Below are 27,108 nucleotides of genomic sequence, written 5' to 3'. Positions count from 1 at the left end.
AACATCACAGTCCATGGAGACTCCTGCGTGATCTCGTCTGTCAACCTGTCCATCACCATTGAAAAGAAGAAAGGACTCTGAGCTGATCCTTGACGTAATCTCACCTTCACCTTGAATGAATCTGTAATTCCTGCTGTGCATCTCAGCCCTGTCACACTGCACTTGTACATATCCTGCACCACCTTCACATACTCCTCTGCCATTCCAGACTTCCTCATACAATACCACAACTCTTCTCTTGGTACACTGCTGTAAGCTTTCTCTAAATCCATAAACACACAATGCAACGCCTGGCTTTCTCTGTACTTTTCCATCAGTACTATCAGTAATAAGGTTAGACCTTACTTGTGTGAAGCACCTTGAGGCAACTCTGTTGTGATTTGGCGCTATGTAAATGAAAATAAATTGAAAATATAAATTGAAAATTGAAATTGAAGTACTGTTCAAACAAACACTGCATGTGTAGTGCTCTTTCTCAGCATGAAACCATATTGCTGCTCAACAATCTTTATCTGCTTTCTAAGTCTAGCTTCTACTACCCTTTAAGTTCATGCTGTGGCTGATCAGCTTAATGCCTCTGTAGTTACTGCAGCTCTGCATATCACCCCTGTTTTTAAAAATAAGAACCAGCACAGCTTGGTGCACCTATCTTTGGGCAGTTTTGCCCATTCCTGTTTACAACACCTCTCAAGCTCCATCAGGTTGGATGGGGAGTGTCGGTGCACAGCCATTTTCAGTTCTTTCGAGAAATGTTCAATCAGATTCAGGTCTGGGCTCTGGCTGGGTCACTTAAGGACATTCACAGAGTTGTCCTGAAGCCCCTTCTTTGATATTTTTGCTGTGTGCTTAGGGTCACTGTCCTGCTGAAAGATGAACCATCGCCCCAGTCTGAGGTCGGACCGTTTTCATCCAGGATGTCTCTACATTGTTGCATTCATCTTTCCCTCAATCTTAACTAGTCTCCCACTGCCTGCTGCTGAAAAACATCCCCATGGCATGATGTTGCCACCACCATGCTTCACAGTAGGGATGATGCCTTGTTTCCTCCAAATATGATGCCTGGCATTCATACCAAAGAGTTCAATCTTTGTCTGATCAGACCAGAGAATTTTGAGTCTCATGGTCTGAGAGTCCTTCAGGTGCCTTTTGGCAAACTTCAGGCAGGCTGCTATGTGCCTTTTACTAAGGAGTGGCTTCTGACTGGCCACTCTATCATACAGGCCTGATTGGTGGATTGCTGCAGAGATGGTTGTCCTTCTGGAAGGTTCTCCTCTCTCCACACACAGAGGAATGCTGGAGCTCTGACAGAGTGACCATTGGGTTCTTTGATATATTCCTGACTAAGGCCCTTCTCCCACGATTACTCAGTTGAGACGGCCAGTCAACTCTAGGAAGAGTCTTGGGGGATCTGAACTTCTTCCATTTACGGATGATGGAGGCCACTATGTTCATTGGGACCTTCAAAGCAGCAAAAATGTTTCTGTACCCTTCCTCAGATTGGTGTCGTGAGACAATCCTGTCTTGGAGGTCTACAGACAATTCCTTTGACTTCATGCTTGGTTTGTGCTCTGACATGCACCATCAACTGTGGGACCTTATATGTAGACAGGTGTGTGCCTTTCGAAATCATGTCCAATCAACTAAATTTACCCCAGGTGGACTCCAAATAAGCTGATAAAACATCTCAAGGATGATCATTGGAAACAGGATGCACCTGAGCTCAAACTTGAGCTTCATGGCAAAGCCTTTGAATACTTATGTGCATGTGATTTCATAGTTCTTTTATTTGTAATAAATTTTCAAAAATTAAAAAAAAATCATATTGTCATTATGGGGTATTGTTTGTGGAATTTTGAGGGAAAAAGTGAATTTAATCCATTTTGAAATAAGGCTGTAACGTAAAATGTGGAAAAAGTGAAGCACAGTGAATACTTCCTGGATGCACTGTATCAGTGTATGAAAGTTGGGGTCTTTATTCACTGGATATGCTGGAAAGGTTTCAGCTCTGTAGGACAAAGGTGATTTCTGGTGAATTTCTTTAAATTTTGAGGGGGGAAGTATTTGAGTGTCCTTTGCGTAATGAGGCATGCCCACTTTATGCAATCATTATTAAATTGTAGGGTTCAACTCAGACATGTTCCCCGATCATACATGCTATTGCGTGCAACAAGGTGCACATTTTTTTCAGCTTATTCCTTCTGCATTTACAACACCCCCTATTGACATACATCTAACACATTTTTTACACAGTCTTTGCTTGTTGTTCTTGATTATTGTGGCAAGATTCATGATTATATGAGATACTGTTGCAAAGATACTGTATGTCACATTTTCTGTTTCAACTGCTCCCAGTGGTCTGTTCTCCTTTATAAAGTTGGCATCTTCTGAATAGAACAGAACAGAATAGAGCATTTATTGTCACTGTACATATACATACATACTATGAAATTTGTCCACTGCACCCACCCTAGTTACAGTTAGACACAATACAAACACTGGGAGTAGTGGGCAGCCACAGTCCGGCGCCCAGCACTCAGCGCCTGCCTTTTGAGCTATCATGTTGCTTTTAACAAGTTAAGCTCTAAATTCTCCCTAGACAACACTTTCCAAAAGATTGATTGAAGTGATGGCCTGGGGTAAAATATATTTTTAAGGTTTACATATTTTGCAATACTGGGTAAAAATGGGAGAACAGAAATGGTCTATAGCCTGTAGCAAAAATTTGGCACACTCCGAAGAATCTGTTGATGTATGAATGTTGACTGTATTGTGTACAGTGTTGGAGTTTTTGTCAAAAAAAGCATTTTACTTTACTATTTCACCATCTCTGGGTGAAAAAATGTCATATATCATACCTAAACATTTCAGCTTGATAGCTTGAACGATGTGAGCCACATCCAATTTCCACATTTAAAAGCCAATCGGCCACACCCCCTTTCAACAATCATGAGGTACTTATGTGTTTCAAGTCAGACCTGTCCCCAGATTACCCATGTCAAATTTGGTACAACTCTGATCAGCCAATTTTGAGATATAAACAGAGACTGATGGTGCCCCCTAATGTCCAGTCAAAACCATTTTATTCAGGCTGCCCCTCTGCACCATTGTGCATCAGACAGGTGAGTGTCATCCAGGTTGGAGTTACTGTTATGAAGATGAGTGCAACTTCCTGTGTCACATGATTTTAACGGCAAACACTGTGAAATTGCTCACCGCTAACTCCAGAAAAGAAAACAAAATGTTCCAGAGATGGGGAGAAAAAAACGCTCAGCTCATTGACTAGGCTCATTGACAGTGTTAATTTATGCAAAATCTGATCAGCAATTTTTCTTCAAACTGAACTTTTCTGTGACAAAACAAAACTATACACCAAACTGACAACAAGGTGACATCAGACACATTTGTAATATCAAGTATGGGGAGCAGCAGCCTACACAGACAACGATGTCTGGGAGCAACCAAGTTCTGCAGTTTGACAGAAACACTGCAGTGTGAACCAAAACTAAGCAGACCAAAGGTCTGAACCTTGGCTTGTTCTAGAAAGTTTTGTCAATTTTTTTTTAAACACACACACACACACATATTCCCCCTCCATCACGACAAACGTGCACTCGAGCAGCAATCTACCCAAAGTATATGTCCCTAAGGCACATATACTATGCTTGATGTTTGTTGTAAGCCATGTATTATAAAAGATGTGCAATGAAGCACCAACAGGTGATGTTCAACTGATGTTGAAACAACTTCATTCTTCATTGTACACGCTTTTCAATCCTTGCTTTAATTAAACAATCAAGGAGCCACTGATAATCTGAAGGTAATTAACACTCACTTTGGTGTGTGCATGTCGTCCAAACGATTCCCCAACTGGAACTCATGGGACTTGCTGCGGTGGAGTGCGGTGAAGCCAGGCAGCAGATGAATGAGCTTGCGGCTTGGCGGAGGTGGGGTCCCCGGAGCCTTCACTTTGTTCCTTCGTCGCATTGGGGGAGTGCCAGGTGGGGTCATGGTGTTGACCACTAATGGAGTCCGAGGAGGTGTGTGTCCAAAATGCCTTTGACGGGGTGATGGTGGGAGGGAGCGGTGACCAGAATCCAAAGGAGGGAAGAGTCCTGTGGCAGGGCTGTCGACAGTAAGTCGCTCAACGTGCAGAGGGGGAGCCAAGGCCTGGGGACTGTGGCACATGTGCTGGTTATACTTGGACTGGACTTTGGGGCTTTGAGAGAGCTGGAACCGGATCCACTGACTGGCCTCTGGCTGACACACAGGGGTGTTCTCTTTGCCTGATTCAGAGGTGGGCCACTGGATGGACCAGTCCTGCTTTGCTTGGCTCCCTGTCAGTCAAGAGTAGAGATACAGAGTACCTTAATGCCCACATATGACCTGGTTGTGATTTACTGTATAAATCTATGGAAAACGTGAGGTTAATATTGTGTACAAAGTGTTATTCAATCAATGCTACAAAATCCATTAGTTCTGCATCTTAATTGCACCAATAACAGCTATCTAAGCAGCAGGCGGCCAGTTATGACTCGTGAATGTGCCCAATTTGGGTAATGAAGAATTAATTTTGCTGTTATCTGATGTGAATTTATCACCAGTGAAATGTTATTTAAATGTGCCGATATGGAGCAGATTAAGCATGAATCGATGGAACAAAAAAGTGGTTAAAAAAATGTGTGAGTATGTGCCAAAACAGAACGATGCAAAGCTGCATGAGTCGTAACACAGGCCATCCCCGACCAAAACGAAACTTTCAGCTAGATGACAAAGGAAGAGCAACACAGAGAAAAAAAAAAAATTGAAGGTGAGCAGCCACAATGAATGTCTTTGAGCTCAGACGGCAATACTTTACCTCCATTACTGTGCAATTTATCCTCCTCAAGTTGTTCTTCAGAAAGAAACAAAAAAAAAAGAAATGGAATGGGTTTATTGATCGGGCAGAGACTGTGTTATTCTGTTTGTTTTGCCATCTGCAGTTATGCATAAGCAAAAGGCTGTTCAGCAAAGAAAAACATATTGCTGATAAAATTGATTCGTGTATCTCAGCAAATGCCATATCTCATACACAACTAATTATAACAAAAATGACCTGATACTTTGTTTCCGTTTACTTACCGTGCCACGAATTTTACTCCATTGTAACACTTTGTCTAAGGATTTATAAGCATCAAAAATGAACATTTCAAACACAACAGAAAATAGATGAATAAATAAAAATCATCAACAACAGGTCACAACTGAAATGCAAAACTACTGTAAAGCAATTTTCAAATGTATCATCTTCCATCTGAGGCCTGGGTGGATGAGCATCCATAACTTCCCCTGGATGGGATGCCAGTTCATCACAAGCAACTTCCGTAGCTAAAGCTGTTAACTGTGTGAACTAGGATGATTCATCCAACCATTTTCATTGGGTGAAAGGCAGTGTACACCCTGAACAGTCTATCAGCCTATCTCAGACACATACAGTGAGGCAAATAAATATTTGATACACTGTTGATTTTGCAAGTTATCCCACCTACAAAGAATGGAGAGGTTTGCAATTTGTATCATAGATACACTTCAACTGTGAGGCACAGAACCAAAAAAAAAAGAAAATCATATTGTATGATTTTTAAATAATTAATTTTCATTTTATTGCATGAAATAAGTGTTTGATACAACAGAAAAACAGCATTTAATATTTGGTACAGAAACATTTGTTTGCAATTACAGACGTCAGACATTTCCTGTAGTTCTTGACCAGGTTTTCACACTGCAAAGGCATTTTGGTCCACTCCTCCATACAGATCTTCTCCAGATCTTTCAGGTTTCAAATTTCAGCTCCCTCCAAAGATTTTCTATTGGGTTCAGGTCTGGAGACTCCAGGACCTTGAAATGCTTCTTATGGAGGCACTCCTTAGTTGCCCTGGCTGTGTGTTTCGGGTAATTGTCATGCTGGAAGACCCAGCCACGACCCAATTTCAAAGCTTTTACTGAGGGAAGGAGGTTGTCAACAAAGTAGAGAAGCTTGAATCTTCGACTGGACTGGGTTGCTTGACGCGAGGACGTTTCGCTTCAAATCGCAGACGTTTCCTCAGCTAAAATTCTTGCTCTGGTAGTCTGACTTCTGTCTTAACTCTTTTGGAGAAGAATAACAGAAGCCACAAAAGCTGAGAGGCAGACTGCTATAGGCTGGTGACTAAACAATTGCTTTAATTAGCAAACAAGGGAGAGACACTCCTCTTCCTGGCTCCGTCTCCTGGGTGTGTGGGGTGTGAACTTACGAGGTCTATTAGAAAAGTATCGGACCTTATTATTTTTTTCAAAAACCATATGGATTTGAATCACGTGTGATTACATCAGACATGCTTGAACCCTCGTGGGCATGCGAGAGTTTTTTCACGCCTGTCGGTTATGTCATTCGCCTGTGGGCAGTCTTTGAGTGAGGAGTGGCCCACCCTCTCGTCGATTTTTTCATTGTTTAGGAATGGCTCAGAGACTGCTGCTTTGTTTGATCAAAACTGTAAGGCACAACTGAGTGGACACCATTCAATAAATTCAGCTGGTTTTCGGTAAAAATTTTAACGGCTGATGAGAGATTTTGGTCTGGTAGTGTCGCCGTAAGGACGGCCCACGGTGCCTGACGGTGATCTGCGCTTCGAGGCGGCAGCGTCTCGCCGTTTCAAGTTGAAAATGTCCACATTTCAGGCTCTGTTGACCCAGGAAGTCGTCAGAGAACAGAGAACTTTCAGAAGAAGTCGGCATGAGGAGTTTATTCGGACATTCCATTGTTAACGGACATTTTGTAATGAAAGAACGTGTGGGCAGAGTCGCATGTCGGGCCGGACCCGACCGCGGGGGGTCGCGACAGGAAAAACACCTCCGTTGGAAACCTTAACGGGCAAGTTGGAACATGCCCAAGCTGTTAAACAATTTCTCAGTTACTCACTTGTTGAAAGCCATCAAAAGCCGCCTGAATTTTACAAATGGTTTTCAACACGGAGGTGTTTTTCCTGTCGCGGCGCACACAGATTCGCCGAGTCGTCACGGAAATGACTCGGCGAATTTGCGCGCACGTCTTTCATTAAAAAATGTCCTTAAACAGTGGAATGTCCGCATAAAGTCCTCATGCCGGCGTCATCTGAATCTTCTCTGTTCTCTCACGACGTCCTGGGTGAATTAAGCCTTAAATTAGGATGTTTTCAGGTCGAAACAGGCCGACGACGGTGCCTGGAAGCGCTGCGCGATGTCCCACTCCATGGGAAGTCCTTACACCGACAGAAACACCCCATAATCTCCCATCAGCCGTTAAACTTTTCACCGAAAACCAGCTTAATTTCTCGAATAGTGTCCACTCGGATGTTCCTCACAGGTCCAGAAAAAATTTTGATAAAGCAACGTGCGCCGTCTCGAGCAGCGTGTGAAACAAAGGAATTCAGCCGAGAGGGCGGGACCACATCTCACTCAAGGCCTGCCCACAGGGAAATGATGTCACCGACATGCGTGAAAAAAACTCACGCATGCGCACGAGGGTTCAAGCATGATTGGTGTAATCGCACGTCATTCAAATCCATATAGTTAAAAAAAAAATAAAAGTGTTGGTTTCTTATCTAATAGACCTCGTATATTGGACATCAACTCGGTGGACTCCAATATCAAGTTCACATGTGAGGATGCCAGAAACAACCACCCAGCCCTCTTGGACTGCGATGCCACGATTGGAGAGAACAGGCAGCTCCAGACAGGGGCCCACAGAAAACCCACTCACACTGACTAACATCTACTCTCTGGCTCAAACCACCAGGACTCCTCAACACAGAGCCCCACAGGTGCCCACAACCACAGAGGGAAGGGCCAAAGAACAACAACATATCTCCTGGGTGTGTGGGGTGTGAACTTGATATTGGATATCAACTCGGTGGACTCCAATATCAAGTTCACACGTGAGGATGCCAGAAACAACCACCCAGCCCTCTTGGACTGTGATGCCAGCTTTTATGGCTTCTGTTATTCTTCTCTACAAGAGTCAAGACAGATGTTAGACTACCAGAGCAAGAATTTTAGCTGAGGAAGCTTCTGCAATTTGAAGCAACACGTCCTCGCGTCAAGCAACCCAGTCCAGTCGAAGATTCAAGCTTCTATACTTTGTGGACACGTGTTGTTTATACAGGTAAATTCAAATCAATTAATACAGGTAAATAGTGCAGAATAGTTTTTCTTTCAGAAGCCCTCCTAACAGGTCTGTTAAAGACAGAATTGTTGCTGGTTGATAGGTGATCAAATACTTATTTTGTGCAATAAAATGCAAATTATTTAAAACTCATACAGTGTGCTTTTTTTAGATTCTGTCTATCACAGTCACATGGGGTGTGCAGCCAGTACATTCTGAGTGCCGGTCCCAAGCCCGGATGAATAAGGAGGGTTGCATCAGGAAGGGCATCCGGCATAAAACAAGCCAACCCAACTATGCAGCCTAAATCGAATTTCCATACTGGATCGTTTGCGGCTGGGGTTAACAATGTCCGCCACCTGTGCTATTGCCCAACAGGGTGCCGGTGGAAACTGGGCTACTGCTGGGTGAAGATGACGAAGAAGAGGAGGAGAAGGTTTCCACAAACAGCGGGAGAAGAAGAAAACTAGAAGGGTGGAAATGAGAGTGGGGACTCTGAATGTTGGTAGTATGAATGGTAAATGGAGAGAGCTGGCTGATATGATGGAGAGGAGAAAGGAAGACAGATTGTGTGTGCAAGAGACCAAGTGGAAGGGAAGTAAGAGCAGGAGCATCGGCGGTGGGTACAAGTTGTTGTACCATGGTGAGGACAGGAAGAGAAATGGTGTTGGGGTCATTTTAAAGGAAGAGTATGTTAAAAGTGTGTTGGAGGTTAAGCGAGCGTCTGACAGGGTGATGAGTGTGAAGTTGGAAATTGAAGGGGTTATGATGAATATCATCAGTGCATATGCCCCACAGGTAGGTTGTGAGATGAAGGAGAAAGAAGATTTCTGGAGTGTGTTAGATGAGGTGGTGGAGAGTGTGCCCAAGCATGAAAGAGTGGTGATAAGAGCAGACTTCATTGGGCATGTTGATGAAGGGAACAGAAGTGATGAGGAAGTAATGGGTAGATATGGTATCAAGGATAGGAATGGGAAAGGACAGATGGTAGTTGATTTTGCAAAAAGGATGGAAATGGCTGTGGTGAATACCTACTTTAGGAAAAGGGAGGAGCACAGGGTAACATATAAGAGTGCAGGAAGGTGCACACAGGTGGACTACATTCTTTATAGGAGATGCAAGCTAAAAGAAATCAGAGACTGTAAGGTGGTGGCAGGAGAGAGTGTCGTTAGGCAGCATAGGATGGTTGTTAGTAGGATGACTTTAGAGGTAAAGAAGAAGAGAGTGAGAGCTCAACAAAGGATCAAATGGTGGAAGCTGAAGGAGGAAGACTGTTGTGTGAAATTTAGCGAGCAGGTGAGAGAAGCACTGGTTGGAGGGGAAGCAATTTTGGACAACTGGAAAAGTACTGCAGATGTGGTGAGGGAGACAGCTAGTACAGTACTGGGTATGACATCTGGACAGTGGAAGGAAGACAAAGAGACTTGGTGGTGGAATTAAGAGGTCCAGGAAAGCATAAGGAGAAAGAGGTTGGCGAAAAAGTTTTGGGATAGTCGGAGAGATGAAGAAAGTAGACAGGAGTACAAGGAGATGAGCTGTAAGGTGAAAAGAGAAGTGGCAAAAGCAAAGGAAAAGGCATATTGGGAGCTGTACAAGAAGTTGAATAGTAAAGAAGGAGAAAAGGACTTGTACCGATTGGCCAGACAAAGGGACAGAGCTGGAAAGGATGTGCAGCAGGTTAGGGTGGTAAAAGATGCACATGGTAATGTGCTGACAAGTGAGGAGTGTGTGCTGAGAAGGTGGAGGGAATATTTTGAAGAGCTGATGAATAAAGAAAATGAGTGAGAGAAAAGGCTGGATGATGTGGTGAGAGTAAATCAGGAAGGACAAGAGATTAGTAAGGAAGAAGTGAGGGCTGCTATGAAGAGGATGAAGAGTGGAAAAGCAGTTGGTCCAGATGGCATTCCAGTGGAGGCATGGAAATATCTAGGAGAGATGGCAGTAGAGTTTCTAACCAGATTGTTTAATAAAATCTTGGAAAGTGAGATGATGCCTGAGGAGTGGAGACGAAGTGTGCTGGCTCCTATTTTCAAGAACAAGGGTGATGTGAAGAGCTGCAATAACTTCAGAGGCATAAAGTTGATCAGCCACAGCATGAAGTTATGGGAAAGAGCAGTAAAAGCTAGGCTTAGAAAACAGGTGAAGATCTGTGAGTAACAATATGGTTTCATGCCGAGAAAGAGCACTACAGATGCAATGTTTGCTCTGAGAATACTGTACAGAGAAGGCCAGAAAGAGAAAGAGTTACATTGTGTGTTTGTGGACTTAGAAAAGCTTATAATAGGGTGCCAAGAGAAGAGCTGTGGTATTGTATGAGAAAGTCTGGAGTGGCAGAGAGGTATGTTAGGGTAGTGCAGGACATGTACAAAAATAGTGTGACAGTGGTGAGATGCGCAGTCAGAATGACAGACTCATTCAGCTCTGAGTCCTTTCTTGTTTGCAGTGGTGATGGATAGGTTGACGGATGAGATCAGACAGGAGTCCCCACGGACTATGATGTTTGCAGATGACATTGTGATCTGTAGTGAGAGTAGAGAACAAGTTGAGTCTAGTCTGGAGAGGTGGAGATATGCTTTGGAGAGAAGGGGAATGAAAGTCAGTAGAAGCAAGACTGAGTACATGTGTGTGAATGAAAGGGAGCCCAGTGGAATAGTGCAGTTACAAGGAGTAGAAGTGGTGAAAGAAGATGAGTTTAAATATTTGGGGTCAACTGTTCAAAGTAATGGACAGGGTGGTAGAGAGGTGAAGAAGAGAGTGCAGGCAGGAGTGATTTGTGACGGAAGAATACGAGTATCAGCAAGAGTGAAGGGGAAAGTTTACAAGACAGTAGTGAGACCAGCTATGTTGTACAGCTTAGAGACGGTGGCACTAACAAAAAGACAGGAGGCAGAGCTGGAGGTGGCAGAGCTGAAGATGTTGAGATTCTCTTTGGGAGAGACAAGAATGGACAAGATTAGGAATGAACATATCAGGGGGACAGCTCAGGTGGGATGGTTTGGAGACAACGTCAGAGAGGCGAGATTGAGATGGTTTGGACATGTGCAGAGGAGGGACCCAGGGTATATAGGGAGAAGGATGCTGAGGATGGAGCCACCAGGCAGGAGGAGAAGAGGGAGGCCAAAGAGGAGGTTTATGGATGGGATGAGGGAGGACATGCAGGTGGTTGGTGTGACAGAGGAAGATAAAGAGGACAGGGTGAGATGGAAACGATTGATCTGCTGTGGTGACCCCTAACGGGAACAGCCGAAAGACGAAGAAGCCTATCACAGCTGAAGTGTACCTACGATAAAATTTACAGACTTCAACATTCTTTGTAGGTGGGAAAACTTGAAAAATCGAAAGTGCATCAAATACTTATTTGCCTCACTATATAAACAGATAAACTCATTCACACTCTCAGTCACACCTACTGGAGTTGTCACTATACTACAAGTTCAAACTCAATACTAATACCAAGGAAAATATTCAATACAATATACCATTTTTGATACCAGAGTGGTGGGAAAATAAACCAACAGATAAACCAACCCCTTTCTGGGCACCCACATTTGCACTCAGTTTACACACATGCAAGGCAGCAACAAGGACTTGGACATGGACCAAACTGATCTGCCTTCTGCATTTGAACTCTCAAGATAACGACTGTCACAGGATTTCATTTGCCAAGGCTCAAACACAAAAATCAGAAAACTAATTGTTGATTTTAAGCAGTTGTAATACCAGCTCCTATATCATTAAATTAATGCATGTCTATCTGCCTTCTTTCAGTTTCATAGTGTCATAAGCATTTCCTTTCAGACATTTTGTCACTCCATACCTCTGACCTGAGTTCAGCCGGCTGCTGCACGTCTGCGCAGGACGTCTCATTTTGGGAGGAAAAAAACATTTTGATCGATTGCAGTTTGTTTGTATTACAACATTTGGAAAGCTGTAACCCAAAACTACCCCTCACCACCACCTGTACAAAAATTTTTGAATTCTAGAAGCTCTGAAATTCAATCTGGGACTATTCCAGACAATAAACTGCAGTGAGTGCAGCATCCATTTAGTGAGAAAAAACACAACATTCCTTATTCAAATTAATTCCAGTAATATTCTGCTCTTACTAGGATGCAGCAGTTTTCTAGCTTGGCAGATAGTTCCTGAGGAAATCACTGAAGAAATTAACAAATTGAAAATACAGTTTGAGCAAAACAAATTGTCATTAAACTTAAATAAAACAGGGATTAAGTGGAGGTTTAAGAGTCACGAGGTGTTCACAGGAAACATTATTTATTTCTATATCTATTTGTTTATTTATGTTCATTGTAAGTTGGTTTTATATTTTCTGTTGTGTTTTTTAATCAGGTTTTTTCTCTCTTTCTCTAAAATTGTATTGTTGCATTATTGAATGAATGAATGAATTTATTCAGCACACACAGTCCAAAACAACAACAAAAAAAGAAAATGGATTACAATGCATCTGTGTGTCTGAAAGGGTATAGGCAGAAGCAAAGCTTATTAATGCCTACCCCTTTAACCAAAAATAAAATGATCTTGTCCAAAAGGAGTGGGGAGAAGTAAAAAACCCATTTATTCCCACTCCCATTTTCAACAACTTCAAACTCTTCAGCTTAAAGGACACAATCCAAATGATACCAAACAAATTTACATTTACAAGGTTACAGTTACAAATTTACATTTACAATTGGCAACACACAAAACTCATCCTTCTTCAGCAGATACATATCTTGAAAACATCATGTCTTTATATTGCTTTTTAAACTGATTGATATTTGGACATCCTTTGAGTTCATCCGTCAGGTTATTCCATAATCTAGGGCCACACATGGAGACACAGAAACCTTTCCTGGTCGTCCGAGCGCCAGCAATTTTAAAATGATACAAGCCCTGTAAATTATATTTTCCCTCTCTCTCAGTAAAAAAAATTCTTGAATTCTAAAGGGCACTTGTTTATTTTTCACTTTGTACATTATTTGAACAGTCTTGAACAAAATTATATCGTGTCGTTTTAATATTTGAGATTTAGTGAACAATGGATTGGTGTGGTCCCAATAACCTGCATTGTGAATTGTTCTTTATGCTCTTTTTTGGAGAATGAATAATGGTTGCAAATAGTTTTATAGTAATTGTTGCCCCAAACCTCAGCACTTAAATCAGGTAGGGTGCAACCAATGAACAATACAGAGTATGTAGTGCTCTGCAATCAAGAACAGGCTTTGCTTTATTTAATACTGCAACACTCTTTGATACCTCCTTTTGAACATGTTGAATATGAGCTTTCCAATTAATTTTTTCATCAATAATGACACCTAATTGTTTTTTTTGTTTTTTTTACACATTCCATGTTTACCCCTTGTATATTTAACTGTATTTGTATGTCTTTTTATGCCCCGTGCAGCACTTGCGCCGTGAGGCGGGGCATATAGCTTCCAGATATAGCAACACACGATGCTGTCATGGTTTAAAATCCTGCAAGGCAGCAAGGTCCCCCGCTCAAGCCAACACATGTCCAGGCCCGTTTGAAGTTCACCAGTGACCATCTGGATGATCCAGAGGAGGCATGGGAGGTCATGTGGTTAGATGAGACCAAAATAGAGCTTTTTGGAATCAACTCCACTTACCATGTTTAGAGGATGAGAACAACTCCAAGAAAACCATCCCAACCATGAAGCATGGGGGTGGAAACCTCATACTCTGGGGGTGCTCTTCTGCAAAGGGGACAGGTCAACTGCACCATATTGGGAGGGAGGATGGATGGGGTCATGTATGGCGAGATTTTGGCAAACAACCTCCTTCCCTCAATAAGAGCATTGAAGATGGGTCACGGCTAGGGATGGGTATTGATAAGATTTTATCGATATCAATGCCATTATCAATTCTGCTTATTGATCCAATTCCTTAGAGATTCCCTTATCGATACCTGTGAATTTTGTACTAAAAGTAGGCTTTACAGGTTTTCTATGTATTTCATTGAGTCTTAAAGTAAATAAATATGAAATTGGTCACTGTATCCTTGATCTCTGGACATAAATAAAAAAAAACGGTGTTTCGCTTTAAAGTTATTAATTCCGACTGGACTCGATCATTCTAACTTGACTCGGCAGAGAGCCACGCAGCGTTTGGAGCTGTGTGAACAGAAGGATGATTCTTGTTTCTTTCTTGCAACAAGACAGGAGTCCTAGTTAGTAACTTTAATCCGCACAAAAGTGACTCATGATTGACATATTCAGGGTTGAATGTGGTGAAAAACAAAAAAAGCTGAAATCCAAATTTACCTCCCAACGTCACCTGCACGAAAATGTTTGAATTCTATAAGCTCTGAAATGCAATCTGGGACTACTCCAGACAATAAACTGCAGTGAGTGCAGCATCCATTTAGGTGAGAAAAAAAAAACAACTTTCGTTATTCAAATTAATTCCAGTAGTATTCTGCTCTTACTAGGAAGCAGCAGTTTTCTAGCTTGGCAGATAGTTCTGGAGGAAATCACTGAAGAAATTAACACATTGCAAATATGGTTTGACCGAAACAAACTGTCATTAAACTTAAATAAGACAGGGATGAAATGGAGGTGTAAGAGTCACGAGGTGTTCACAGGAAACTTATTTATTTCTGTATGTATGTATGTATGTATGTATGTATTTATGTATGTTCATTGTTAGTTGGTTTTGCATTTTCTGTTGTGTTTCTATTCAGGTTCTTTTTGTCTCTTTCTCTAAAATTGTATATAATAACTAATCATTAGATTATTAATATATAAACAAAAATACATTTAAAAAATATTACAATTTGTAATAATTTGACTGTTTTACAACAACAAACGCTTGACAGCTGCAACAGCTTAATGCTAACTTTAACATTGAAAATGCCATAGACATGCTAACGTGTTAGCATCGGTCCCATTTTTAAGTTATAAAATACATCTGTCAACTGTTTCAGAAGACCATAACAGGTCGGTTTAACATAAAAAAGGTAAATAATACTCGCAGCCATATGCTGCTTAGGGTTTTAGCGGGGGAAAATTAAGATAAGCGAAAGAAATAAATGAATCAACGAGGCAATGATCGAAGCACTGTTTCGATCTGCGAATCACTGCTTCGATTTGGTTCAAGGTTCAAAGCAAAGCTGCGCTGCAGAAAAGTTGATACAGACCCGCTACAGGGTCTGTAATCAATGTAGAGAAATTATAATTTAATAGTATAATATAATATGTGAAGAGTGCAGAATAGGAGGGCTTCTTAAAGAAAAACTAACAGGTCTGTGAGAGCCAGAATTGCTGCTGGTTGGTAGGTGATCAAATACTTATTTCAAGCAATAAAATGCAAATTATTATTTAAAAATCATAAAATGTGATTTTCTGAGGGTTTTTTTTGTTAGATTCTGTCTCTCACAGTTGAAGTGTACCTACAATAAAAGTTACAGACTTCTCCATTCTTTGTAGGTGGGACAACTTGCAAAATCGACAGTGTACCAAATACTTATTTGCCTCACTGTATAAACACATGAACTCATTCACACTCAGTCACACCTACTGGAGTTGTCACTATACCAGAAGTTCAAACTTGACACTAATACCCAGGATAATACTCTATACCAGACAGTGGTGTGCACAGATAACCAAAAAATGAACTTCGATAACAGATATCAGAAAACTGAAAAGTTATCTTTGATAAAGCTAAAACGATAAACCACCCAAAAATGTATCAGAAGTTATAGATAATCGATAACCGATCAATTCCAGTATTGTCTCCGGTATACTTACAACTACTAACAAGCTGATTTTGAGTTTTAACACCACGATTGCTTTTGGAAGCATCAAAAGTGACAACAGACCCAAACAATGAGTCAGCACTTTTGTCTTTGAGCATCCTGCCCCCTGCTGGAAGCTCCGGTTTACTACATGGCTTGCAGCACAGAAGCAACCGAGAGAAGCCACAAAGCTCAACTCTCTACTCAATCACATTGCTGCCGTCAGGCCGAGGTCTTGGAAAATAAAGCAGTGCTGAGTTATGGTTTGGTGTATAAATAAAATGAATACTGATGGAATAACTCCATTAATGTCAATTCTGTCATTTGTACAAAGTTAAAATATAACATATCTTTTAATGTTGAATAATGCACTAATTCTGAAATTTTGTAACAAACAGACAGATGGCATTCTGGGTAAACTGTGCCCCTGCTAACACTGATTGGTTGTTTCAATGGGCCTCATGTATCAACGTTGCGTACGGCGATATTTGAGCGTATATGGGGTGTACGCCAAAACAGCTGCGCTACTTGGCATTCATCAATGTGGTCGTTGGCGTACGCTGCGCTGAAAATATACACCAGGTCGAGAGGTGGCGTAAATTATACACCAAAATGAACCAGCGCTGGAATCCACATAAAAATGAAGATGATCAACATGATAAACAGTGCCATTATACAAATCAATGCATATGTTACATAAATAACACTTTCCTGATTATACTACATAATAATCAATACAAATCCCGCCTTTGCGGGATTGTTGGTCTCGAGCACGATCCGTGGCCACAGCGCTGACTGCAAAGAAAGTGCTGTTCGCCTTTTTCTCCAGACTTCGAGCCTGGAGCCAGAGCAGCGCTGAGCTTAACCTCATGTGGTGTGATCGTTTTAGACTATGAAATTGATAATTACAACTGTAGTTTCGTCATTCCCTTAATTCGCCCGTGCTGCAACCAGGTTTTGTCATCTCCATTCGGTTGTCACAATAAAATAAATACAGAAATACATTTAAAAAATAAAGGAATCTGACAGATTAGGCGTGTCTTATTAATTGAGCGAGCAAATATCCACAGGTCAAGAATTACTGACATGTGAAAAGAGAATACAGTGGTCCCTCGATATAACGCCGTTCACCTGTCGTGGCCTCGGAGTCTCGTGGAGTATTTAGTCCAATTTTGCATGCCTTTTTTTTTGTTTGTTTACAGTGTTCTGTGTTCTGTTTATAAGAATCTTGTTGCCCAGAAGAGAAAAGAGCGCCAACAACTACTCATAACTGTGTTTGTCACTCGGAAACAGACACCTGCAGCCAGGTGTGAGTGGGAAAAGGCGCAGCACCAGCACGCAGAGGCCCAATCTGTGAAATACTGGTGAGTCACTTAATTTCTTATGTGTCTGACCTCGTTCGTTGATCGTTAAAATTAATTCGTTAGTTCTAAATGCCATCATAATTATTTACAGGAAAACGTTCTACTTTTATTTCTCAAACAAATGTTTGGGCCTGAAAACAGTGGTATTATTTTCCTACTAAGGTTTGAACTTTGAGAGTGTTTACACACAAGAGAAAAGTGAGAAAATGTTCATGCCTGATTGAGAAAGTGTATAAACTGTTTAGTGAGGGGTTTTACAGCTTTGAAACGTCTATAATAATTGTAAAAAATAACGCTGACTACGTCGCGGTTTCGCGTATTACGGGCTATTTTTTATAACGTAACTCCAGCGATTAATGAGGGACCACTGTAACACTTTATTGATTATATACTACAAAACAATTGATACGACAGCCGCTTTTGACGCTCTATTGGCACGCGTCGTGATTGGTGGAGTTCTTTTTCATTGCCATCTTCCCGGCTTCCATGTCGTAAAATGAGGGTGTGTCTGAAGCGGAGTCTGAATATTTATGGGCGTGTTTATCATAATTACGATCATTTCCACCCGCCGCATTTATCAAGATCACGTCTGGTGTACGCCAGAAATGGGCAGGTGCGCACTGCTTGATACATGTCACGGCGACTTTGGTGTATTTCAAGTTTACGCTGTAATTTTACGCCACAAGTGCGCAACATTGATACATGAGGCCCATTCTATGTAAACAACACGTTAATGTGAGGTGTGTCATGTGTTGGTGTTTACAAATAAATGTGCTTTTGTAAAATATGCCATTTTTTATTTGTAAAAAAAAGAGGCATTTTCAAAAAAAAAAAAGCCAAGTTGTAATTAGATAACCGTCTGATACAACCAGTGTCAAAATAAATAGAACACTGCCATGATCTACTGGTGCCAGTGCGAGTTATGGCCCTTTTTCAGCTGATTTTTCATTCGTGCGAGAGTTTTTTTGGATCACACAGGTTAATCGCGCATCCTGCATCGTTTAGTATACACGGAGTAACGAGCTGCGTTTAACATCTCACGACCACCTCCTGATCGCTGATCGTATGGTCAGATGAAAATCAAACCTGTTTGATATTCTGGTCTGCCATCATGAGGGTATCCCGTTGCTGAAGAGCTACAACCGTCCTCTCGCACTGTGCTTGTGCAAACACTGCAGACCTGTCTTGTAATGTTTTTTGTTTTGTTTTAAACTTTGATGTCTCCCATCGAGAGTTTTTTGTAAATTAAGTTTGGAAAAAAAAAGCTTGTGTTTACATTTTGCTTCTGGAAACACGAGTCCAACGTGTGGTTTCTGAACGTACAATGTGTGTGAGAACATAAATCGTACACTCTGAACTTTTACACCGTGCAGTTCTGTGGTACAGTTTGAGCTGGAACCGAGTACAGTGATTGAAAATATCAGCCCAGCTTCAGTTTGAATACTGCCATGAACACTACTGGCCAGTAGATGGCAGTAGAGACCTTGAAAACCTGCCAAAACAAAATTTCATTTAATCTGTGTTACTACTTGCTACATTTAAGATGTGTGGAATTTAATAAAAGCAACCACAATAACGTCTATAAACCCAGAGAACATATTCATGAGAGTTTTTGGCACTAGAGTTTAATGCTGTTATCCGTAGAGCCTGATCAAATGCATTTCTCCTGTCGTGAACGTACTGAGATTACCCTATCACCCATAATGCACCGGGACACAGCATGTCCACATTAAAACCTTAAAAATTAGCGCATTACTTTAAATCTAAAACATATATCTGATATTTTCACTTTATAAAACTTCAGACGTGACGTTAATTTAAATAATTTGTCCGAAATAAGTTTGGTTAAAATTTTAACCCTAAGTTAAAAATGTATGCCTCTGGATGACTTGGGTGATATTGGCTGCGTATCAGTATGAGGTTAAAAGAAATTAGTTAGTTTTTTTTTTTTTTTTTTTTGGTGACCAGTTCTCCTTAGCCTGCAGAGGATAGAGCAGTTTCATATAGAAACAGTTCTCTGTTTGCAGGTGCATAAATTTGGGTACCCCAACAGAAAAAAATACATCAATATTTGGTAGATCCTCCTTTTGCAGAAATAACAGCCTCTAAACACTTCCTATAGCTTCCAGTGAGAGTCGATTCTGGTTGAAGGTATTTTGGACCATTCTTTATAAAACATCGCCAATGGTTGGTTTCCGTCCATGCTCGGAAACAAATGTTGTTTCCGAGCATAGACAGCCTGCTTAAAATCACACCACAGATCTTCAATAATATTCAGTTCTGGGGACTGAGCTGGCCATTCCAGAATGTTGTGCTTGTTCCTCTGCATTAATGCCTTAGTAGATTTTGATCAGTGTTTAGGGTTGTTGTCTTGTTGAAAGATCAACTTCAATGTTGTCACTGATTCATAAACACTGTTCTCAAGAATCTGCTGATATTGACTGGAATGCATGACCCTCAACTTTAACAAGATTCCCAGTACCTGCACTGGCCACACAGCCACACAGCATGATGGAACCACCTCCAAATTTTACTGTAGGTAGCAAGCATTTTCTTGGAATGCTGTGTTCTTTTTCAGTCATGCATACCGCCCCTTATGATGTCCAAATAACTCAATTTTTTTTTAATCAGTCCACAGCACCTTATTATTATATAAAATGAAGCTGGCTTGTTCTCAAGTGACTCTGTTTGTGGCATGTACGCAGAAAAGGCTTCCTCGGCATTACAGCATTTTTTGTGCAAAATGCGCTGTATAGTTGAACGATGCACAGAGGCATTATCTGCAGCAAGATCATGTTGTAGGTCTTTGGAGCAGGTCTGTGGGTTGACTATGACTGTTATCCTTCGCTTCAGCTTAGCTGAGATTTTTCTTGGACTGCCACTTTGGGCCTTAACTAGTACTGTGCCTGTGGTCTTACATTTCCTCACTATGTTCCTCACAGTGGAAAATGACAGCCGAAATCTCTGAGATAGCTTTTTGTATCCTTCCCCTAAACCATGATGTTGAACAATCTTTGTTTTCAGGTCATTTGAGAGTTGTTTACTCATTAGAAGAGAGACACAGGGAAAACATTTGCAAATGTTCACCTTAAACACCCTTTCTCATGATTGGATTCAACTGTGTCAGGAGGTCAAAGGTCAATGAGCTTACCAAACCAATTTTGTGTTCCAATAATTAGTAAATGTATTCAAATCAATAAAATGACAAGGGTGCCCAAATTTATGCACCTGTCCAATTTTGTTAAAATAACACACTTTCTCTAAATACTAGAAACTTCATTTCACTTCTCAAATATCAGTGTGTTCGTCTGCTATATGATGTATTTCACTGAAGTTTCTGACAACAGGTTTCCAGACAACCAATGATTTATAAAGGAAAATCATGAAAATCATCAGGGGTGCCCAAACCTTTGCATACAAGTGTATGAAAATTCAGTAAGGTATGTCTTCTATAATACATTCCAATTCTAAGGTATGACTTGTCATGTATGATTACTTAGTGTGACAGAACATAAGAAGTAAAACTCTCATTACAAAGGGGTACAAACTCTATAGATTATCATGGAAAAAGATTGTACAACACGAAAACACTGTCTGCTTATACAATCCTTCCAAAATGAAGCTTTAGAAGGGGGACGGACACTATTCTCTGCACATTATTATGTGATAATTGCCTACAAAATGACATCACATTTACATGTTCAATGTTAAAGATTAACAGTGTATAGACTGAAATGCAAGTTGAAGTGAACTTCTTTAATAATTTGATCATTAAAGAAAACCAGTAAGGGGACAGACACTACATCACGTTTGATGCTCCTTGTATATATAAAGCTGTCCAGTTCTAATGGTTTATGGGTGTTTTGTCTAAGCCTCCTTGGAGTAATTAACACACCACCTATCAATCATTCATGACAAACCTGATAGGACTAAATGGTCAGGAGATGGACACTACAAAAAGTTTGCTTCACTTTTAAGTCTCAGTTCAAAAAAAATATTCTGCAATATTGGTACTCTGTAGTACACTAGGTTGTCTATCATTTACCATTCCCAGTAGCCTGAATATCTTATATTTCAATGTTATTTTTCCTATTAGTGAACCACATTATTGACACAAAGCAAGAAAAAATAAAACCCGTAACAAAATCATTTTTGAAATGTTTAATCATGGTTAACATCCGTACTTCTTTTTCTTTTCTTTTTTTTCTTTTTTTTTCTGTTTATTTGATAGGGACAGAACAAAAAGCATTGCTACAATAACCGATGCCATGTTCATAGGTCATATAGCTAATAGCTAATTCGCAGACCTGGTCCCTAGAACATAAAAGGACACTTACACAATCATAAACAACACATGATAGTAGCAATATCACAATACAATAAAACACTATAAAATATGGCTAATGTCTACAGATTTGATTTAAGTTAAGCCATTGTCTTATTTTATGCTTAAAATCATTCAGGTCTATAAGAAATTTCAGTTCGGCAGGTATGGTGTTCCAGATCTGTGGACCTTTAACTGCAAACGCATTCTGTCCAAAAGTTGTTTTACATCGGACTGGTCTACAGTCTCCACTCACAGCTCCTCTTGTAATGATACTGCGAGTTTGACATTTTTGAATCATTCCTTTTACAATATCAGGAACAAGACCATTAATACATTTAAAAACTAAATTCAAAAACGAACACTTCAAAAGATTTTCAAAGCTTAAGAGTTTATACTTTTCTATGATTTTACAATAGTGCCACCTAATTGGCTTTTGGTCAAGCACTTTTAAGGCTTGTTTGTAAAGAGAATTCAAACCTTTTAGAGAGGATTGGTTCGCCTGGCCCCAAACAGTAATGCAATATAAAAAATGAGACAAGATCATTGCATGAAAGCTTCTTCTTGAAAATACCTGAAAATCAAAAGAAACATATACTCCTTGGGTTTAGAGACAATAAGTTAAGAATATGAATCTATTGTAGGTAAGATAAAACTTTATTGTCCATAAAATGGAAATTTGACTTACATGAGCTGCCGAAGCCCCAAGACGTGAAAACACAAACATTCATCATAAAACATTCAACATAAAATAATTTTTAAAGTAGTGTGGTCTGCAACAATGTGTTTGTTTGGTCTCCCTCTGATTTAAAAGTGTGATGGAGTGTGGCACAAATGAGTTCTTGTATCTATTCCTCCTGTAACGATGCACTCTAAAGGCGCTTTTACACTTCACAAAAGTAGCACTACTCGGCTCGACTCTACTCGTTTTTTTTGCTTTTCCAGTACGGTAGTATCTGGTACGGGGTCCTTTTTTTTAGTACCTGCTCGGGAGCGGTTCCAAGCGAGCCGAGCCGATACTAAAATGTGACGTCAACAGGCTGCCGGCCACTGATTGGTCAGAGAACGTCGTCACTGGATGAGTCATGAGTGCGCCGTCCGAGAGGAAAATCAAAACCCGCCATTTTTAAATAGTCACAGTGGCGTTACAGTGACCGTCGTTTTCTTTCGTTTCACGGCGAGTTTTTTTTTTTTTTTATGCGCACAAAACCACACCGTGGTCTGTGGATGAGCTGCGGACGTTTATGTTGGTGGCGGAGGAGAGAATACAGAGAGGTGGATGAGGCGATCCGAAAAGAGGCCGTACTCGGCTCACCGGACATTATAGCAACTCAGAGAACAGCTGAAAAAGCTTAAAGTGACTAAAGGACCACAATGACCGGAGTAGGGTCGGACCGTAAGGGCTGGAAACGGTTCGACCGCAGGAACGCTGTTTACGCACACCGACCAGTGTCGTAGTCTGAGTTTGCGCCGGTCTCATTTTACCACGCGCATGCGCAAATCGTTTTTTCGCGGTCAACTTCCGGGAGGTCTAGAATTACCATTTCTTGCGGCAATCTTCAACCGAGCAGACGTATTTTGAAACACACACTTTTGATTCAGAAAATTTGAAGTGGGACTATATTTGTGATCTTTTTTTTTTTTTTTTTTACCATTTCTTGCGGCGATCTTCAATATGGAGGAGGAATCACTTGTTTCTGAGCCTCAAAATGAATGTCAGGAAAACACACACCCCAAAGAAGAGCGAAACCAGCGATTTTCAACATTCAGGAAAAAAATGTCCCAACTGATAGTCTTCCTACAGACTGGGAAGTACTCCAGTGATACAGACAAAAAGGACCATCGCAACATCAAGAACCAGTCCAAGAAGCACGTTTGGGATGAAGACAGTAAGTACATATCTTTTTGTTTACTTCTTGTGGAATGGTACAATACACGAACTGTAATCCACCCGTATTTACCACCGACAATTGAACAACCAAGCTGTTATTAATTTGCCAATATTTTCAAGAATAATGCCTGTAGATTCTCTTAAGCAAGTACATATTGTTTATCATGGAAATATAGACCTGGAATGGACGTGCGCGCCTCAATCTAATAGCGTCGCTTGGGACAGGAAGGCGCCATTACTAAGGGTGGAAATGTGCCGATCATCAGTAATAAACTGACCGCTTTTTTTGCACTAGCGTCGCTATTTCTTAATGGATTTTAATAAATGTAGGCTTTTTTAAAGCCATTTGAAAGCTCTTTCCATTGAACCTATGCATGTGTGGGTGAAAAAAAAAAAACTTATGTAAAATGCAGAAACTTGGGTAAATTATGACAAACTGTGCTGCTTTTCTCGCCCTATTGTCACTATTTGTTAACTTGATTTTAATAAAAGTAGGCTCGTTTTAAAGCCCTTTAATGCTCTTTCTAATGAACCCATACATGTCTGGGTAGAAAAAAAATGTTTTATGTAAAGTGTGGAAAATTGGGGGAAAATATGCCATTCTGTTCATTTACTGTGATGTTTTTTCCTTTCATCATAATTCTCGATGGATTTTTATAAATGAAGCCTTGTAAGTTGTATTCAAGCTGATTAAAAGCTTTAATGAACCCATACATGCCTGGACAAAAAATCCTTATGTATTAAAATATAAATCTGAAGTATGCCTTGCCATTGTACTCATTTACCTTGCTTTTTCCACTGTAATATTATTGCTAGTCTTTTAATGACAACAACATATATGATTTTTACTAACATTTTATTCCAAGTAGATATAAAGCCATTCAGAATTTATGACTTTTGACCCTCAGTCAGGGTAAAAAGTACCTCCTCCATCCCCTCCAACCACACTGTTAAAATTTAAATGCCGCCTGTGACCACCATGAACACATCATATTAAACAACAATTGCAAGTATATAGACATGAATATATTTAAACATTTTTGTTTCCATATTTGTATGCATGTGAACGCAGCTTAGTGAAAAGAACTTATGGCGTTGTGTTATAGTCTCAGTATATTGATATTAAATTGCAACATAACGACTTTAAAATAGACATTTGTTTTACATAATTACATTAAGGCTCTTGTACAGTTCATTTTAGTATTCGAGAATTTGTTTTTGTAGTTGGTGCAATTGATGGTGAAGCTCTGGCTGCCTTTTTTCCCCTCATTTCGATTCTGTTTAACTGGCTCTCCACCCTTAGTAATGGCCACTGTGTGGCACGCCGCTAGTCACGTGACGTCCATTCCAGTCTCTATTTTCATGTTGTTTATGGACACCCCTACACCAACTTTGCCACTGATCAACTTTGTCCACATACGAGCTGGACTGCCTAACTCACTTCGCCATGAGCCTGTTTTCCTTTAGATTGTTAGAATGAGATATGAATTTCATGTAATCTGGGTAATATATTTTAATTTATAATAAGTGTTTAATGTCATAGACAATTTCAGAGATTTTGTATTGAGAATACTAGTTCACTTTTATTATTATGTGTCCACTATTTATGATTATGTCCTTTGCAGAAAAAGAGCTGTACTACATTGGCCCGAAAGGAGACTGCAGGAAGAAAGTGCTGACTGAGGTTGCTGAAGTTATCGAAGTCTTCCAGCAGTATCATTCATCACCAATGGGCGGCCACAGTGGTGTCAACAACACTTTAGCCAAGATATCCCAGTATTATTGGTGGAACGGGATGAAAGAAGATGTCCAGGAATATGTAAGCATTTAGTTTTTATGATTTAGTTTTTTATTCCACAAACTAAGTTTAAATTATATATTATCAATGCTTGTTTCTGGGTAATATATTTCAAATTCTAATGAATATTTTATGTTCTAGACATTTCAAAGATTTTATTTAAGAATTGCTAATTTTACTTTGTGCAAGTTTGAGAATTTATTATGCTCATACTCATATGTTTAATTTGTACCTCCTCATATGATTGGTGTCAGAGTGATGTGCATGGAAAAAAGGAACTACCAACTAGATACGTCATTGCAAATATCAATGTTTATTAGTATTCTTCTGATTTGGGTTGATTTTACTTGGGGAAATTGTTGATGTGACTTTGTCAGAGTATGAGAGGTTATTGTACTTATGCATGTTTTATTTATATTTTTAAGGTTTCTTCATGTGATCGGTGTCAGCGATTTGAGAAGCTCAAGACCCAAGCCCCCGAGCTACAAACCATCAAAGTCAGTGAGGCACTCGAACTCGTTGGAATGGATCTCATAGGTAAATAGTTTTGATATAGATAATCAACAAAGAATTATGATCAGCATAGAAATTGTCCAAATCTGTGAATTTATGAAAAAAAATGGTTGTAACTCGGATCACTGTAAAGTTGAACTAAGATATAATGTGACACCCTCTCATATTATAAATAATAGTTTTTGCATAGTTTGAATTTGACAAATTGTATGAGACATAAAATTCTATTCTATTCTGTTTTTCAGGTCCCCTGCCTACTACAGACACATTGTACAAGTAAGTGCTCACCTTCACAGATTATTACACCAAGTTTGTGGACTTTTTCCCCCTGAAGAAGAAGTCAGCCGAGGGTGTAGCTACATGTCTGAAGACATTTGTTTGCAGGTAATTATTATACAGTGTGTGCATGGCAGTGGTGGGCACAGTTCCGATAATCTGATAACAGATAATTATCGAAGATAATGTTTTCATTCTCGGATTATCTTTATAGATAACTTTAAAAACCATTATCGGATTAATTAGCTTCTGATGAATTTTTGTCCGATATCTTTTAGACCGATAATGTAGCAAACAAAGCTGAACAGCAGCAAACATTTTTAAAATAGAAAATCAGTTGAGCAGCTACCTGATAAGTTTCCTAACAGATATATGGTTCCACCCTCTGCAAACAGAAGACAGCTGCTTCTATGAAGAACTACACTATCCTCCACAGGCAAAGAAAAAACTGATTTTTAAGAAAAAAAAATCATTTTCTTTAACACCATACTGATACACTGGCAATATCACCCAAGTCATGCAGAAGCATACATTTTAACTTATGGTTCCAATTTTAACCATACTAATTTTGGACAAGTTATTTAAAATTACTGTCATGTCTGAAGTTTTATAAAGTGAAAATAACAGATATAAATTTTAGTTTTAAAGTAATGTGCTAATTTTTAAGGTTTTAGTGTGGACATGCTGTGCCGAGCAGTGCATTATGGGTAGGATTAGTACGTTCACAACAGGACAAATGCATTTCACTCTGTTCAGGCTCCACGGACAACAGCATTAAACTCTAGTGCCTAAAACTCTCGTGAATATATTCTCTGGGTTTATAGACGGTATTGTATTTGCGTTTGTTAAATTCCACGCATCTTAAATGTCGCAGCAGACATGGATTATCTGGAATTTGGTTTTGGAAAGATTTCAAGGCCTCTACTGCTATCTACTGGTCAGTAGTGTTCATGGCAGTATTCGTCCTGAAGATGAGCAGACACTGTATATTTTTAATCACAAGTTAAGTTTTTTCAAACTTAATTTACAACTCTCAA

At 40.0% G+C, this 27,108-nt stretch overlaps 1 protein-coding gene across 6 annotated transcripts in view; it reads right to left on the bottom strand.

Moving 5' to 3' along the window:
* ksr2 (kinase suppressor of ras 2) overlaps positions 1-27,108 on the bottom strand; it is a 494,388-nt gene that overhangs the window by 360,162 nt on the left and 107,118 nt on the right. For 5 of the 6 annotated variants that reach the window (XM_034170876.1, XM_034170877.1, XM_034170875.1 and 2 more), the window contains 2 exons: positions 4,856-4,891; positions 3,833-4,334 (listed from right to left, as the gene is read on the bottom strand). In XM_034170876.1, the coding sequence (XP_034026767.1) occupies positions 3,833-4,334; positions 4,856-4,891 (538 nt within the window). The remainder of the gene's footprint in view (positions 1-3,832; positions 4,335-4,855; positions 4,892-27,108) is intronic. The other variant, XM_034170878.1, reaches the window with a different exon arrangement.

This window comes from Thalassophryne amazonica, chromosome 5 (genome assembly GCF_902500255.1).
Source record: "Thalassophryne amazonica chromosome 5, fThaAma1.1, whole genome shotgun sequence".
In the NCBI taxonomy this organism is placed as follows: domain Eukaryota; kingdom Metazoa; phylum Chordata; class Actinopteri; order Batrachoidiformes; family Batrachoididae; genus Thalassophryne; species Thalassophryne amazonica.
Note: the sequence above shows the minus strand (reverse complement) of the source record. Positions and strands in the feature narration are given on the sequence as shown.